The sequence below is a fragment of the Ammospiza caudacuta genome, chromosome 9 (assembly GCF_027887145.1).
Source record: "Ammospiza caudacuta isolate bAmmCau1 chromosome 9, bAmmCau1.pri, whole genome shotgun sequence".
Classification (NCBI taxonomy): domain Eukaryota; kingdom Metazoa; phylum Chordata; class Aves; order Passeriformes; family Passerellidae; genus Ammospiza; species Ammospiza caudacuta.
This window is the reverse complement of record NC_080601.1, coordinates 34834519-34852627: the sequence shown is the minus strand read 5'-3', so window position 1 is coordinate 34852627 and position 18109 is coordinate 34834519. Positions and strand designations below refer to the sequence as shown.

Genomic DNA, 18109 nt, shown 5'->3' with positions numbered 1-18109 from the left:
CACAGTAAAACATTTGTATTTTAAGCACAGAGACATTAATTTGAGAGACAAAATAGATTTATTGCTTTGTAAATATTCCCTCCTTTGATTATAAATTACACTGCTCACAGAAAAGATTAATTTTAGCTTGGAAATCTCTACATTTTACAAATAAACCCAGACCCATCATTGTTTCAATGAGAAATATAGGACTAAAAGCAATATTCAGAGTAATTAGAATATTGTGTAGCCACAATTCTTGTTGCTAGAAGAGCCCAGCCCTATGAGTGAAATTTCTGGGGTTTGATCTCAGTGTATTGAAGGTCAAGGCACAAAAAGCTCCAGTTCTAAAGGGATGGCTCCCAGATCAAAGTCAGAAATAAGCAAACTCACAGATTCATTGCTTTCAACTATTTGGACAGGCTTCACATTAGGAGGGATGACAACTCAACTAAACAAACTTCATAAGCAGAACACAACTGAGGAAATGAAATATTTCTCAAGAAGGCTGGGAGTTTGCTGTCATGGGATCATGGGCTCATTTAGGTTAGAAAAGACCTTTAAGGTTATTGAGTCCTACCATTAAACTAGCACAGATAGGTCCACCTAGAAACCATATCCCCAAATCCACAATCAGACTGGAGCTAATTAGCACAATTCAAAGAGTTACAGCACTAAAAAGATTACAGGGAACTCTCCTTTGGAACAGCCAGGGAAGTTACACTTTTTAAAAACGTGGATGAAAGCAGAAGCTTGCAAGGTGTGGATCTCTTCCTTTTCATGGCAAAGTTGGCAAAAGCAGATTTCAGTGAGACATGACAGAGCTGTGGCTTTTCTTGGAGCCCGTTGGTCACCCTGGAGCAAACGTGAGAGAAATTTATTCATCTTTCCCAGTGCTCTCACTGGGAGCATCCCCTCCTCGGAGCTGGAGGGGCCCAACCACCACATCCACTTGTTCCTCAGCAGGGCTGGTGTCCCTCTTGGTCCTGGAGCTGCAGCCCCTGTAGCAGTGGGAGGAGTAGTCCCCGAGCCTGCAGACCAGCATCTGGCACTTGAGGTACACCGACGGGTGCCGGCTCATGAACTCGAAGGCGTTGAACTTGAACCGAGCAAAGTGGCTGGAAGGGGAGTAGTAGGTGGCATAGGAAGAATCTCTAGGACACCTAGAAAGGAGCAAAAGAAGGGGATTAGTCTTCGTGGATACGCACATGCGCATTTCTGCAAAATTAAATTCAAGTTATTTGATTTATTATGATAAATTCCCGCGAAATTCAGATTAAAACTGAATTATGTCATAGTTGGGTACTAGGAAAGCAGTGGGATAAAAACGTAACCTTCATAGCATGGTATAGATTTCAAAAATATAGAAATATATCAAATATAAAATAAAATATAAAAAGTATATTTTAAAGTACTATGAAGCAGCTGGAGGGTCAGCAACTCTTCTTTTTCCAAGAGAAGGACACTTTAAGTGACGAGGAGGGAACAACAGACTGTTGTTAATGTCAGTGTTATACAAGGCATGAAAAATTAGTCTAATGCTTGACCTGGTTTTACTAAAATATTTAACTCCTAGGATGACAAATCCTACTGCCAGTTTTCACTGTGTCCACTTTTCTCCCACTACTTTGAATTTTGTTCACATGACAAAGATGGAGTAAGTGAAATGAAATGATAGTAAGGTTTAAATATAATTTCTTATTTCCAAGTTCATACTGCAAAAATAAAAAAAAATCAAAGACCACTTTTCTCAGTCTATTGACAGGGAGTTCTAACCCCATTCAGATTGGCTGTATTATTTTAAATAAATGTGGATGACGGGTGTGCTTCTAGCTTTGAAGACAGCTCTTACCCATTCCTGACTAAGTAATAGGCCAGCGTGTTAAAATCCCGGGGGTCAGGTGCTGCCACACACGTGTCCACAACCACCTTCAGGTTTGGGTCCGAGCTGTGGAGACAGGCTTGCAGGTAGAGGTTCTGGTTGAGGCCGATGTAGTAGGGAGAGGCGCGCACTTGGCGCCGGAACGCCGGGGACTCGTAGAAGGTGATGTTCATGTTGTATCTCCCAAACTGGTACATGTCCACATCCACGGTGTCCTCAGCGGCGTACACCACCTGCTGCCAGCTCTTCCTCAGCATTTTGCAGCTGACGTGCAAGTTGATGTTCTTCTTCCTCTTGATTATGTACCCGGAAGATGTGACCCTGATGGTGTTGGAGTAGTTGATTGTGTCGTTGTTCTCCTGTTTAATGATGCAATTTCAAATCAGGAATTGTGCTTTTATCATGTGCTGCTGTCATATTTCCTGAAAAATCCCTTCACCAGGACTTCTTCTCCTGGGAAGATGAGAAGCCTCAGCTCCTCCTGTGTTTGCTGCTCTGGAATGTGGTCTGGACATTGTTTATCCAAACACGTGAATTGCTTTTACTTAATGACCAATCACCATCAGCTGTGTCAGACTGAGGAGTCAGTCACAAGTTTTTATTATTCATTCTTGTTAAGCCTTCTGTCTGTATCCTTCCCTTTCTTTAGTATAGTTTTAGTATAGCATTCTTTAATATCATATCATATCGTATCATATCAATAATATAATATAATATAATATAATATAATATAATATAATATAATATAATATAATATAATATAATATAATATAATATAATTAATATAATATAATATAATTAATATAATATAATATAATTAATATAATTAATATAATATAATGAAATAGTAAATCAGCTTTCTGAGAACATGAAGTCAGATTCCTCATGTCTCTCCTCATCCTGACTCCTCGCAAACACCACAGTCATGTTCCATCTAAGTCTTGCCAAGCTTAGATATGCAATTGAGTGCCCAGAACAGGGAGTTTACCTCTTGTATTGTCCCACAGCCGTTGTAGGGGATGTTGAATACAACCTCCTGTGAGGTGACTGTCGGTCTGCAGCGATTGTCATTCAAGGTGACCCTCCGTGCTGAGTATCCCTGGGACTGGAGGTAATCTCTGCTGACCACTACGTGCATGTAGTCTGGCAAGCACTGAATGGCTGGTAGGAGAGGAAGGTACAATGTATTTGTGAATTTAGGTATTTGGTAATGATTAGAGACAGTTTTTTTCTGAATTTAGAAGTCAGGCTGTTCCCACTCCAACCCACTCTATTTCACACCCATCGTTCAATTTCCACAATTCAATTTCCAACAATCTTTGAATTTACACAGATATTTATTCTGCAAACAAAAGCAATAAATAGGCTTGTCTGTTGGGAAACACTGGCCAGGAACTTACTGGTGTTGTGACCTGCTGGAATGGAGGAGTAGTGAGCCTGAAAGCCTCTGAAGGAGAATCTGGAATCACTGTGGAAGCGAACACTCATCATGTTTGAAGAGGACACGTATGTGGGAAAGGAGCCAGAACAGAATCTCCCAAGAAGAGGGGAAGAGTGGAGAGGTCCATCATAGACTTCAATGTAGTCATGCTGGCACGTCTCACTTTGCATCCTGGTAGAAAAACATCAGCACTTTGTCAAATCCGTTTCAGAAACTCTGATTTCACTGCCTAACATGTGATAAAGTCTTTCAGCATTTAAAGTTTTCTCAGCACAAATTTAATTTGGCTTTTATGCAGCTTTAGCAGAAAATGGTGAGTAAAAAATGCAACATCAATCCAGATTTTGATCTGGTTTTCCACCTGTGGATGTCATTGGAACTATCTTTAAAATTGGGAAGGTTGATTGTTTCAAATAAGATCTCAAACTTGTCAAGTAAGTTTTGACTTTGATATTTGCCCAGGGATTCAAAGTTTTACTTACACAATATCTCTAAATGTCAGCGTTACACGGAAATTATTCTCCACTTGTATTTCCCACACGCAGTCAGCATCGTTTGGATAATTTCCAGGGTAGTTGGGACTCTGCAGCACCCCAGAGGGATCTGAGACCGAGCCACCACAAAAATAAGGTGCTGCAGAAAGAAATGGGAAAGAATTTACTTACAGTGACCTCTGCAAAAGTGCACTTGAGCTGTGTGTGCCTCACCCACAGTTATTGAAAAGCTGGTCTCCTGCTGACTGCAGGTGGTAGATATAGGAACTGAGTCAAAACTAATATTTGTTTTTGCTTTCATGTTGGATTTGGAATTCCCTCAGGGGTGGATTTCCATCCACGGTGTCAGACTACCCTCTTCAGGCTGGGCTGGTAACACCTGGATGCTTTCTGCCCCTTTTTGGAGTTGAGGTCAATTCTGGGAGGTGTCATGACAGTTGAAATGGAAGCACCTTCCTCAACAGACAGCCTCTCATCAGTTACTCTGCTGCTTCTCTTTATTCCCTAAGGTCTTTGGAGGGTAAAAAAGTTGCAAGTTTTCTAGAAAACAGCAAACTTCTGGTCTCAGACTGAAATAAGCCCTTCAGGCTGCTGTGAAAAGTCCTAAGTACACACATAGCTGCAAAAAGCTTTAGTGTTCCTGCCAGCAATAATGACAAAATTCTTGTCACAGGTAATCCTAAAAGTGTCTTTGTAGGAAGGTGAGCACAACCTCTGAATATAAATGCTGCAAGATGTGACATTTAAAGATGAAATCCATTTTATATTCTGCTTGGAAAAGATCACTCAAACATGCAGCGATATTGTCATAGAGACAAAAGACAAATTTACAGAAATGTGCAGCAGGGAGACAGACAGATCACAAATAAGCAAGGTGAGGAGAGCCACAGCAAAGTATTACCTGGTGGAGGTGTTGAGGTGGCTGCTGGAGCTGTGGGTGTGAAGGAAGAAGAGAGACATGTGAGAAGTGCAATTTGTGAGAAAGGAACTGGGGCCTGGGCATGGCCTCACCTTGAGGCACAGAGTGATAAAATGGGGACCACAGAGAGGCAGGGAAGTGAAAACAGGAGATGAGGCACAGAGGGCCATGAGCTCCAAGGGAGACCCAATTGCAAGCACTGCAAATGGCCGGATTCTAGTTTCTTCTGATCATATCCCAAAACCCATAGTATATCTAGAAAACAACGCTGGTACAACTAGTACAGGAATTGAAGGGATGAAGGCAGATTGACTCCTGGATGCAGTGAGAGAAAATCCCTCTGCAAAGAGTTTCATTAAACCAGCAATTGCTGCAAAGTTCCTGGACTCAAAGCACAGCTGTCCCCATTTGCCAGCTCTTCCCCATGCTCTGTTTGCATCCTCACTTTAGTTTGGGGTGGCCTAACAGGAGAGGCCCAGGGCTGGGAGACTGCCTGCTGTGCAAGGAGCTCTGACAAGGGAGAGGAGGAGCAGTGGGGAGGGCAGTGAGTGAGAGTGGACAGGGTTACCTGGTGTGCTGCTCATTGCTGTGCTAGCCACTGTGCTTGTGGTGGTCAGCAGTGCTGGGCTGGACACCTCGGTTGTGTCCGAGGCTGGTGCTGTGGTGGTAATTTCCAGAGGGGTGGGTGTCTCTGTAAGTTGAGGATGTGATGAGTTCAATGGCCTTGAAAAGCAGAGCAGGAGGCCTAATGCCAGGCGAGAGGGTGGAGCTCTTTCCTTCCTTTCCCCCATGCTGGCACCAGCCTGACCTGTCCCCAGTCCTGCCCCATTCTCCATAAAGAATGACCCCTCAATCCACAGCTTTACCTCATCAGGGATGCCAACAGCAGGAATTGTGGAGATCCTGCTGTTCCCCTGTCTGTGCAAGAATGGGGATTTTGGATGGCATGGGCTTGAGTCCTCGGCAGCAGAAGAGCCCAGCCTCACCTCTGCCCTGGCCTGATCCCAAACCCTGTTAGAATGATATGCCAAAGATCCAGAGTTCCCTGCTGGCCACTCACCTGCACAGATGACACTGGCATCCTCCACATGCCCGCAGTTGTGCATGCCCCAGCCGCTGTGCCGGCACATCTGCAGGGAGGGCTCGTCCCCGCGGCACTGCACGTCGTCCAGGAGGATGCGGCCGGAGCCCGGGCCAAAGCGAGCATTGCTTGGGGCTCTCAAGGCCTGGCCACAGCCCAGCTGCTGACAGACCACCTGGGCATCTCTCAGGTCCCACTGGTCGTCACACACGGTGCCCCAGGTGCTGCCGTCGTACAGCTCCACGCGGCCCTCGCAGCCGTTCCTGCCGCCCGACAGCCGCACGCCGGGCCCTGGCACACGGCACAAGGCAGGGATTGGGGTCACTCCAAATCAGCATCCACAGTCCCCACCACCTCCCCTACTGTTTTGGAGATTTGGCCACAGTAACCATGGTCTGCGGTGGTGCAGACTCTGACTAGGAGATAGGAGAGGACAGTGACTGAGGAGAGACCCTGGGTATGGAGATGGCACAAGTGCCCTGTCCAGGGCCCTGCTGGATGTCCCTGGGGACAGAGATGCTCAAGACCCTGTGTCCTGTGCAGAAAAGCCCTATGCTAGCTGTACACATAGCCCATTCACTGTGGGGGACATTCATGCAGCCTGGAGATGTCAGGGGAATAGGGGAACAGCAGCATTGCACTGACCAGGATCAGCCCTGTTGGATACCCCTCTACACTTATTGTGCCAAGCTGGGGCTGGCTTTAAAATTGGGCCTAAGCTGGGTGGGCTGGACTTACCTGTTGTGACTGGCCATTGAGCAGGAGGGGTTGGCTGGGGAGCTGCAACAAAGAACAGGCAGTCAACAAATGGGTAGTGAATGCAGCAAGATTGTAATAATGGATGGACATGGACATAGACAGACATGGACAAGGACATGGATGCGGACAAAGATGTGGATGTGGATGTGGACATGTACATGGATGTGGATGTGGACATGTACATGGATGTGGGTGTGGACATGAAAACCCAGGCTGTAGGATGTAAAGGGGATGAGAGGATGGAGCTCTGTCCAGGCTTTCTCCCATCCAGACACCACTCTGATGTACTCCCAGTCCTGCTCCATCTTTCCCACTCTACAGTCTCTCAATGTGTTTTCTGCAACCTCATCACTTAGCCCCAGCTCTGCCCAGAGAATTCAGCCTGCCTGCCCTCTGTAGAGGAATCCAAAACCCTTCAGATGGTCTCTGCTGGCCACTCACCTGCACAGATGACACTGGCATCCTCCACGTGCCCGCAGTTGTGCATGCCCCAGCCGCTGTGCCGGCACATCTGCAGGGAGGGCTCGTCCCCGCGGCACTGCACGTTGTCCAGGAAGATGCGGCCGGAGCCCGGGCCAAAGCGAGCGTTGCCTGGGGCTCTCAAGGCCTGGCCACAGCCCAGCTGCTGACAGACCACCTGGGCATCCCTCAGGTCCCACTGGTCGTCACACACGGTGCCCCAGGTGCTGCCGTCGTACAGCTCCACGCGGCCCTCGCAGCCGTTCCTGCCGCCCGACAGCCGCACGCCGGGCCCTGACAAATGGCACAAGGCAGGGATTTGAGTCTCTCCAACCCAACATCCACAGTCCCAACTTCCCCTACTGTTTTACAGATTTTTGCCTCTGTGACTATGATCTGGGGTGTTGCAGATCTAGGGAGACCAGGGAAGGGCAGTGACTGTGCAAACATTGCTGGAATACAGATGGCAGATGTGACTTCCTCTCGCCTTGCTGCCACTGTCCTGATTTCAATCCCTGGGGACAGAGATGCTCAAGAGCCTGGCTCATGTGCAGAAAAACCCTTTGCTACCCTTGCATGTGGCTCATTCACTGTGGGGGACTATCATGCAGCCTGGAGATGTCAGGGGAATATGAGAACAGCAGTATTTCGCCAACCAGATCAGCCCTGTTGGACACCCCTCTTAACTTATTGTGCCAAGTTGGGGCTGGCTTTAAAATTGGGCCTAAGCTGGGTGGGCTGGACTTACCTGTTGTGAGCGGCTGTTGAGAAGGAGGGGTTGGCTGGGGAGCTGCAACAAAGAACAGGCAGTGAACAAATGGGTAGTGAATGCAGCAAGATTGTAATAATGGATGGACATGGACATAGACAGACATGGACACGGACACGGACATTGACATGGACATGGACATGGACGAAGATGTGGATGTGGACATGAAAACACAGACTGTAGGATGTAAAGGGGACAACATCATGGAGTTTCATCCAGTCTTTCCCCCATCCAGACACCACTCTGATGGGCTCCCCGTCCTGCTCCATCTTTCCCACTCTACAGCCTCTCAATGTGTTTTCTGCAACCTCATCACTCAGCCCCAGCTCTGCCCAGAGAATTCAGCCTGCCTGCCTTCAGTGGAGGAGTCAAAAACCCTTCAGATGGTCTCTGCTGGCCACTCACCTGCACAGATGACACTGGCATCCTCCACGTGCCCGCAGTTGTGCATGCCCCAGCCGCTGTGCCGGCACATCTGCAGGGAGGGCTCGTCCCCGCGGCACTGCACGTCGTCCAGGAAGATGCGGCCAGAGCCCGGGCCAAAGCGAGCGTTGCTTGGGGCTCTCAAGGCCTGGCCACAGCCCAGCTGCTGACAGACCACCTGGGCATCTCTCAGGTCCCACTGGTCGTCACACACGGTGCCCCAGGTGCTGCCGTCGTACAGCTCCACGCGGCCCTCGCAGCCGTTCCTGCCGCCCGACAGCCGCACGCCGGGCCCTGACAAATGGCACAAGGCAGGGATTGGGGTCACTCCAAATCAGCATCCACAGTCCCCACCACCTCCCCTACTGTTTTGGAGATTTGGCCACAGTAACCATGGTCTGCGGTGGTGCAGACTCTGACTAGGAGATAGGAGAGGACAGTGACTGAGGAGAGACCCTGGGTATGGAGATGGCACAAGTGCCCTGTCCAGGGCCCTGCTGGATGTCCCTGGGGACAGAGATGCTCAAGACCCTGTGTCCTGTGCAGAAAAGCCCTATGCTACCTGTGCATGTGGCCCAGTCACTGTGGGGGACATTCTTGCCCCCTGGAGATGTCAGGGGAACAGGGGAATGGCAGCATTGCATTAACTAAGATCAGACCCATTGAACTCCCTTCTCTTATCATGCCAAACTAAGGCTGGCTATAAAACTGGGACTAAACTGGGAGAGCTGGACTTACCTGTTGTCAGCAGCCATTGAGGAGGAGGGGTTGGCTGTGGGGCTGCAACAAAGAACAGGCAGTGAACAAATGGGCAGCAAATACAGCTGGATTGTAAAAATGAATTGACGTGGATGTGGGCATGGACATGGACAAAGATGTGGACATGTACATGGATGTGGATGTAGATGTGGACATGAAAACCCAGGCTGTAGGATGAAAAGAGGACAAGTGGATGGAGTTCTGTCCAGCCTTTCCCCCATCCAGACACCACTCTGATGGGCTCCCCGTCCTGCTCCATCTTTCCCACTCTACAGTCTCTCAATGTGTTTTCTGCGACCTCATCACTCAGCCCCAACTCTGCCCAGAGAATTCAGCCTGCCTGCCCTCTGTAGAGGAATCCAAAACCCTTCAGATGGTCTCTGCTGGCCACTCACCTGCACAGATGACACTGGCATCCTCCACGTGCCCGCAGTTGTGCATGCCCCAGCCGCTGTGCCGGCACATCTGCAGGGAGGGCTCGTCCCCGCGGCACTGCACGTTGTCCAGGAAGATGCGGCCGGAGCCCGGGCCAAAGCGAGCGTTGCCTGGGGCTCTCAAGGCCTGGCCACAGCCCAGCTGCTGACAGACCACCCGGGCATCCCTCAAGTCCCACTGGTCGTCACACACGGTGCCCCAGGTGCTGCCATCATACAGCTCCACGCGGCCCTCGCAGCCGTTCCTGCCGCCCGACAGCCGCACGCCGGGCCCTGACACATGGCATGGGGACAAGGATGAGCTCACAGCAGCCCAGCTCTCTGCTCTGCCCACATGGGCCACTGCAACGGGGCTGCTGCAAGGCCAGGCAGGGGGCTGGGGGGCTGGAATTACCTGTGGAGTATGGTGAGGATGAGATGGATGCTGGAGCTGCGGATGCAAGGAAGAATTTGGTATCAATGACAAATGTTCCATACAGAGTCATCACAACATCATGCAAATGAGTGCAGCCTGTTTTCTAGGAACCCCTGTCCTGTGATTCCTACATCTTGCAGAGATGTTTCATTCATCTGTAATCACCATGCAGACTTTGCTGTTTCACACAGGACCCCTGTGCACACAGAGACCTCTCCTGAATGTCCAAATACTTAAAGCAGCATCTTTCTTTCCTCCATCCACATTCCTGGTCCTGAGCATGTCTAGGAAACAGCCCTGGTACTACCCATGCAGGACATGAGACAGTTAAGGCAAAATGAAATTTTTGCTTATGGTTGCAGTGAGAGAAAATCCCTCTGCAAAGAGTTTCATTAAACCAGCAATTGCTGCAAAGTTTCTGGACTCAAAGCACAGCTGTCCCCATTTGCCAGCTCTTCCCCATGCTCTGTTTGCATCCTCACTTTAGTTTGGGGTGGCCTAACAGGAGAGGCCCAGGGCTGGGAGACTGCCTGCTGTGCAAGGAGCTCTGACAAGGGAGAGGAGGAGCAGTGGGGAGGGCAGTGAGTGAGAGTGGACAGGGTTACCTGGTGTGCTGCTCATTGCTGTGCTAGCCACTGTGCTTGTGGTGGTCAGCAGTGCTGGGCTGGACACCTCGGTTGTGTCCGAGGCTGGTGCTGTGGTGGTAATTTCCAGAGGGGTGGGTGTCTCTGTAAGTTGAGGATGTGATGAGTTCAATGGCCTTGAAAAGCAGAGCAGGAGGCCTAATGCCAGGCGAGAGGGTGGAGCTCTTTCCTTCCTTTCCCCCATGCTGGCACCAGCCTGACCTGTCCCCAGTCCTGCCCCATTCTCCATAAAGAATGACCCCTCAATCCACAGCTTTACCTCATCAGGGATGCCAACAGCAGGAATTGTGGAGATCCTGCTGTTCCCCTGTCTGTGCAAGAATGGGGATTTTGGATGGCATGGGCTAGAGTCCTCGGCAGCAGAAGAGCCCAGCCTCACCTCTGCCCTGGCCTGATCCCAAACCCTGTTAGAATGATATGCCAAAGATCCAGAGTTCCCTGTTGGCCACTCACCTGCACAGATGACACTGGCATCCTCCACATGCCCGCAGTTGTGCATGCCCCAGCCGCTGTGCCGGCACATCTGCAGGGAGGGCTCGTCCCCGCGGCACTGCACGTCGTCCAGGAGGATGCGGCCGGAGCCCGGGCCAAAGCGAGCGTTGCGTGGGGCTTCCAGGGGCTCTCCACAGCCCAGCTGCTGACAGACCACCCGGGCATCCCTCAGGTCCCACTGGTCGTCACACACGGTGCCCCAGGTGCTGCCGTCGTACAGCTCCACGCGGCCCTCGCAGCCGTTCCTGCCGCCCGACAGCCGCACGCCGGGCCCTGGCACACGGCACGGGGACAAGGACAAGGTCAGATTTACACCAGCTCTGCACCCGTAGCCCCGAACTTCCCAACTGCTGTTCAGATTTTGCCACAGTGGCCATGAGGTGGAGCAGTGCAGAGCCAAAGGGGATTGGGGTGTTTTGTGACTGAGGATAGACTCTAGGCATACAGACAGCCGTTCTAGCCCTATCCAGGGACCTTTTGGTGTCATGTTGGAGCTGCCAGGTTGCAGAAGTCATGGATTCACTGAGGAATTTCCAGAAAAACTCTTTGCAACCCCTTGGTAGCATACCAACCCTGATGGGGACCCTTCAAGCACTCTGGAGTTGTCATGGGCCAAAGGGATCAGCAGCCTTGCACTGAGCAGGATCGGCACTGTTGGACTCCCTTTTTCTCATCTAGTGCCAGGCTGGGCATCACTTTGAAACTGGGCATAACCTGGGTGAGCAGGACCTACCTGTTGTGAGTGGCCACTGAGAAGGAGTGGTTGGATTGGCAGCTGCAAAGAAGAAGAGGGAGTGAACAAAAGCATAGTGAGGCTTGTGGCAGTGTATGGACTTGGATGTGGACATGGTCATGAACATGGACATCAAAATTCAGGCTGAAGAATAAAGGGGGAACAGAGCTTGGGTCCTGCCTTTCCCCCCATTCATATACTAGCCAGACCTGTCCCCAGTCCTGCCCCATCTTCCCCAAAGAACAATTTGCCCCCTCCTTTATCCTCTAAAGCAGGAAGTGTGGAGTATCCAGTGTGCCTTCTCTGTGTAGAAATGTGTCTTTTGCATCACACAGGATTCAGCTCCTGGTGGCAAAAGATCCCTGGTGGCAGCCTCTGCCCTGGCCCTACTGGGGGAGCTCAGCTTGGCTGTTCCCAGAGAACACAGAACACACTTAGAGTGATATGCAGAAGGCCACTCACCCGCACAGATGACACTGGCATCCTCCACGTGCCCGCAGTTGTGCATGCCCCAGCCGTTGTGCCGGCACATCTGCAGGGAGGGCTCGTCCCCGCGGCACTGCACGTCGTCCAGGAAGATACGGCCGGAGCCCGGGCCAAAGTGAGCATTTTGTGGGGCATCCAGGGGCTCTCCACAGCCCAGCTGCTGGCACAGCACCTGGGCATCCTGCATGTCCCACTGGTCGTCACACACGGTGCCCCAGGTGCTGCCGTCGTACAGCTCCACGCGGCCCTCGCAGCCGTTCCTGCCGCCCGACAGCCGCACGCCGGGCCCTGACACACGGCACAAGGCACAACAACATCAGGTTTCCAACACCTCAGCACCCACAGCCCCCACCTCCCCTGCTGTTTTGGAGATTTGGCCACAGTGACTTTGATTTGAGGTGAGCAAACCTAAAGAGGCCAAGGAAGGGGAGTGAGAGAGCAAAGACTCCCAGTGCATGGAAGGCTGATGCATAATGAGCAAGGCAAAGCTCTGCCACACAATCCCAACGGTCTCACGTGCTTTTGGTACCATGTTTGGGAGACTGGCAGCATTTTCATACCTCAATTTCCAATCTGAGTTTTAATAATTGAAGGAGTATAACAGTAACACCTTAACACAAAAAAAACGCAAACCCTGAGAACCCAACTCTTTGTAAGAAATGAGACTACAGCCCTTCTTCAGTGCAGAGTACTGGTGCTGCAGAGCAGCATGTATTACGATATGGGGAACCCCATGAGAACAGCCTGGGGGTCCTGGGAGCTGCTGGGGGCATGGGGCATTTGCCAAAAAGCTATTTTTGCATGCCAAGATCATGTGACATTCCCCCATACCACTCATACACCTTGGGTTTGAGGCTATGGGCCCTGGCACAGCATCCACAAGGAACTGGCCACCTTTGCTTGATGGCTGAACAGCAACAGCCGTGACCTGTCCTCAGGACAGATACCTGTGTCTTGGGCTGGGCTGGCAAGCACATGGGCTTGAGGGAAGGGATTGCCCCCATCCTCTTTGTACTTGCTGCCCCACAGCCAGGAGCCATGGAGTGTCTGGCAGACCAGGGCTTGGACTCAGCACCACTGCAGCTGCCGTTCTGCTGAGACTCAGATCCGCTCTGGCAGAAGCCCTCAAATGACAAAACCCTTTGCCATGGGCAGAAGGGACCAGCAGCATTGCAGTGAGCAGGCTCAGCCCAGCAGGCCCACTTTCTTCTCCTTCTTCTCTCTTCTCCTCTTGTGCCACTATAAAACTGGAAATATGCTGGGTGGGAAGGAATTACCTGTTGTGTACGGCCATTGAGCAGGAGGGGTTGGATTGGCACCTGCAAGGAACAAGAGGGAGTGAATGAAAGAGTACTAAAGGCAGCAAACTTGTGGCAGAGGACGGACAAAGACATGGACATGGACATGGACATGGGCATGGGCATGGCACAGACATGGGCATGGACATGGCACAGACATGGGCATAGATATGGACATGGACTTGGAAATGCTAGACTCAAGGAATAAAGGGATGAAAGGGCATGGAACTCCTGCCACTGACACATCCAGACACCAACCTGTCACATCCCTGGTACAGCCCATGCCATGATCCCACCAACCTACTCTTTGCAACCACATGGAGCACCTACACCTGTGAGACTGGAGAGCCTGTTCTGACCTCTCTGTGCAAAAATGGGGATTTTGCATGACACGTATTTCAGCATCAGGCAGCAGAAAACCCCAGACTCTCATCTCTGCCCTGGATCTGCATGGCTGCTTCCCATGGAGGACACCAGAACCCATCCAGTGTGAGCTGCTGGAGAGCTGCTGGTCTCTGCTGGCTACCCACCTGCACAGATGACACTGGCATCCTCCACATGCCTGCAGTTGTGCATGCCCCAACCATTGTGCCGGCACATTTGCAGGGAGGGCTCGTCCCCGCGGCACTGCACGTCATCCAGGAAGATGTGGCCGGAGCCCGGGCCAAAGTGAGCAGTGTCCAGCGCAGCCAGGGGCTCTCCACAGCCCAGCTGCTGACAGACCACCTGGGCATCCTGCATGTCCCACTGGTCGTCACACACGGTGCCCCAGGTGCTGCCGTCGTACAGCTCCACGCGGCCCTCGCAGCCGTTCCTGCCGCCCGACAGCCGCACGCTGGGCCCTGGCACACGGCACGGGGACAAGGATGAGCTCACAGCAGCCCAGCTCTCTGCTCTGCCCACATGGGCCACTGCAACGGGGCTGCTGCAAGGCCAGGCGGGGGGGGCTGGGGGCTGGAATTACCTGTGGAGTATGGTGCGGATGAGATGGGTGCTGGAGTTGTGGCTGCAAGGAAGAATTTGATATCAATGACAAATGGTCCATACAGAGTCATCACAATGTCATGCAGAGGAGTGCAGCCTGTTTTCTAGGAGCCCCTGTCCTGTGATTCCTACAACATCCTGCAGAGGATCTGTCATCTCTTTCACTCATCTGAAATCACTGTTTTGACTTTGCTGTTTCACACACTGAACAGTGAGTGAGAGTGGACAGGGTTACCTGCTGTGCTGCTTTCCCCTCTTGGAATCCCTTCTGAAGTCACCATCTCTGCTGAGGCGGTTGTCTCTGCTGAGGTTGTTGTCTGTGCTATGAAGGTTGTTTCCTTTATCTTCTGCTCTATCATGGGTATCCCTGCTAGGGAGGTAATTCTTACAGTGGCCACAGCATTTGGTATGACAGGCAAGGATGGATCATTAATGCTGGTTGACAGGGTGAAGCTCTGCCCAGTCATTTCCCATAGAGACACCAGCCCAAAATGCCCTGAGTCCTTCCCCAGCCTCCCAGCTCAGTCACCCCTCTGTCCTGCTCTTTGCCACCTCTCTAAAACCCTATTCCTGCAGGCCAGGAGAGTCTGCTGTGCTCTCTTTGTGCAAACAGGGCTTTTTCTTGGCTTATGCTCAGCTCACCAAGCAACAGAAAGCACCAATCCACCAGTGGGACATGTACCAGGGGTTAGGGTCACTCAGTAAAGACATCAGGAGCACTTTGGAGATTGATGAGTGAGAGATGACAGGGTTACCTGGTGTGCTCTCCTCTGGCCTCATATCTATTTTCTCTGAGGTGCCCAACAAGGGTGAGGTTATCATCCTTGTGAATGTGGTTGTCTCTGGTGAGGTGGGCATCTCTGCTGGGGTGGACGTCTCTGGCCTGGCACTGGATGGCAGTGTGGACATCTCTGGTGTGGCGCTGGATGCCATTGGGCTGGTCATCTCTGTTGCGGGTGACGTCTCTGCTGAGGTGGACATCTCTTCTGAGGTGGGCATCACTACTGAAGTGGACATCACTGCTGAGGTGGGTGTCTCTGGCGTGCTGGTGGGTGGCTGTGTGCTGGTCGAGTATGTTGGGCTGGATGCTCCTGCTAAGGAGGTCATTAGTGCAATGGCAATGGACATGAAAAGCAGAGCTGGACAAATAATGGGAGAAGAGAGCATGGAACTCTCTCCTGTCATTTTGGGAGTCTGTCTGCAGTGCAGTCAGGTCTGGGAAGGAAGCCCAGGGGTACTAAAGAGAACAGTGAGTGACAGTGGACAGGGTTACCTGTTGTGCTCTCCTCCACTGTGCTGATCATATCAGGCAGTGAGTACGGCAGTGTTGGGGCAGAGGATGGCACTTCTGTCTCTGGTAGAGCAGACATCTCTCTCATGGTTGTTTGCCGTGAGTTGGGTGTGACTGCTAGGGTTGTCATTGGCACTGTGGTGGCCGTCTCCTCTAGGAAGAATTCCTCTGCTGTGGGGGATGATGTCACCATGGCGGTTGTCTGAAATGGGGTTGTCACATGAGGCAGAGTGGAAATTTTCCAGAGTAGAAATCCATTTTGATTTAGGTGAAATGTATATTTTTGAGTTAAGTCTGTGGTTAGAAAACATAGCTATTTAGCCTAACTGCAAAAGCCTAGTTTTTCTAGAAGGACAGAGATAAGGGGGAAGAGATAGAAAGTGATAAAGAGACAGAGATTGCTGTGAGATCAGGTCATCCTGACCTAGGAATTCTTTCTGATAAAGAAGAACTAGTGGCAAATGTCACACGAAATTTGTAAAAATGAATATGCATGAACCTATTGTGAAATTGTACGCATATGAATTTGAGAGGGGGATAAAAAGAGACTCCAAGTTCCCAGAAGTACGCATGTCATTTTAGGAAAACGATTCCCACATGCGTCCAGCGCTGTAATAAACATACCAGCTTTACAACTTTCACAAAAGTTGTGGAGTTTTGATTATCTCTGCAAAACGTACCTCCTCTATGTTGGTTGTTAATCCAGTTGTGGCCATCTCCTCAGGGGATGTCATCTCATTTGTGAAGACTCTTAATGCTGGCATTGATGTCTCTCTTAGAGACATCATTGGATCTATGGGTGTTGTCCCTACTGTGGAGGCTGTCCCCAGTGCTGAATCTGCTGTAGACGTTGGTATTGGCTCTGCTTGTTTTGAATCAGACTCCTCTGTGAAAAAAACAAAAAAGAAAAACACCCCACACATGAGCACTGTGCAATGGATATGTCTGTGTGGTAGCTACAAGGCCAGACCCTCAAGGATGAAGTGAAATCAAGAGCAATTACTCTTATGGCATGGTCTTTCTTATTTGGGGTCACTGGAGAGAATGGAGGTGGGTAACAGCCAATTTAAATTTTTTATTGGAAGTGGTATTTCCAGATGGTCAGCAGGGTAAGGTTCAGGGTGGCATCTGCTCCCAGCCCCTGGACTCCACAGCCCAGGCTCAGCCTGAGACTCCACAGGCTCCTAGCATGGAGGGGGGAGCTGTGGGGCTGCTGGCAGCAGCAGGGCTTGGGCCTGTCCCCATTGTGAATGCCCTTCTGTAGATGATCAGGACATCCCCTGGAACAGCCTGGGCAGTGGTCTTGGATGGTGCTTGGTGCAAGGGCAGGAGTGGACTGAATCATCTGTTGGATACATTCAGCCTGTAGAAGGCACTGGAGCTATGAATGCAGGCAAGAAATAAATGGCGTTTTAAAAGGCTCTGTGTGATGTGTTCACAGGTCTGGTAGAAATTTTTATTCTTTTCTTCTAAGGGAAAAACACTGGTGTAGCTAGCACTTCCTTCCAGTATGGATTTAGCTCTCCAGGCTCTTACTCTCTAAGGAAACATGGAAAACTGCAATATTGATACAAAACACCTGAACAATCTATTGTCATCAGCAATGCTTGGTTATTGATGATCAGTTGTTAATACATGAGAAAATAAGATACAAATAAATTCTCCTAAAAAGTAATGGGAAAGTAAAATGAACACAGCAAGGTGAAAGATACTCAAATTGGATGGGTATTTGCAAAGGAAAAAGGCATTAATGGACCTAAATGACTTGAAAAATATGGAAACAATCCAAAGTGAATTGTGAGCTATGACAATCTGAGCTGTGATTGTGAAATTATTATTGCCCATAACAAATCCATTAAGAATTCACCTAACCCCATTCCTCCTTGATAAACTTTGCTGATCAGACATAGCTTTGCCTCTAATTTTGAACCGTTTCCTTATTGCCACTGCCAGATGATTAGATGGAATAATTGTCCTTGTGTATCTGCAATGTATATCTAATCCTTGGGGTTTTTAATTGCTTTGCATGGATGAGCAAGCACAGGTTTTACATAACGAGAAAAACACAAATCTGTAGGGGGATAGAATATAAGAAAATAACGATAGTGTACAAAGTAATCTGACCCCTAAGGAGTGGCACCTGGGACAATTATCAAGGAGTAGGAACAGGCCTGTCTTTAACAGGCCACAGCTCTAAGCAATGAGAAGAAGAGTGCTATAAAAGAGTGGGGTGGCTGTTTGAGAAGGGAACTGGAGTCTGGTGGTTGCTTTGTGAAGGAGAAAGAGTCAGAGCTCTGAGGAGATGCCCATGAGAAACACCAGGAAGGTGCGAAACTTTTGTGATAGGGAAACAACAGTATGGGACCC

At 50.2% G+C, this 18109-nt stretch overlaps 1 protein-coding gene across 1 annotated transcript in view; it reads right to left on the bottom strand.

The window, feature by feature from the left end:
- Positions 1-18109, bottom strand: part of DMBT1 (deleted in malignant brain tumors 1) — a 58385-nt gene continuing 40276 nt past the window's right edge. Inside the window, 26 exon segments of the mRNA XM_058810989.1 lie at positions 1-1142; positions 1832-2220; positions 2850-3022; positions 3262-3473; positions 3785-3935; positions 4698-4727; positions 5284-5406; positions 5776-6087; positions 6535-6576; positions 6997-7308; positions 7763-7804; positions 8189-8500; positions 8945-8986; positions 9361-9741; positions 9794-9829; positions 10420-10542; positions 10912-11223; positions 11684-11725; positions 12146-12457; positions 13447-13488; positions 13998-14378; positions 14432-14473; positions 14687-14821; positions 15207-15545; positions 15725-15944; positions 16423-16628. Of these exon segments, the coding sequence (XP_058666972.1) occupies positions 857-1142; positions 1832-2220; positions 2850-3022; positions 3262-3473; positions 3785-3935; positions 4698-4727; positions 5284-5406; positions 5776-6087; positions 6535-6576; positions 6997-7308; positions 7763-7804; positions 8189-8500; positions 8945-8986; positions 9361-9741; positions 9794-9829; positions 10420-10542; positions 10912-11223; positions 11684-11725; positions 12146-12457; positions 13447-13488; positions 13998-14378; positions 14432-14473; positions 14687-14821; positions 15207-15545; positions 15725-15944; positions 16423-16628 (4997 nt within the window). The 3' untranslated portion in view covers positions 1-856.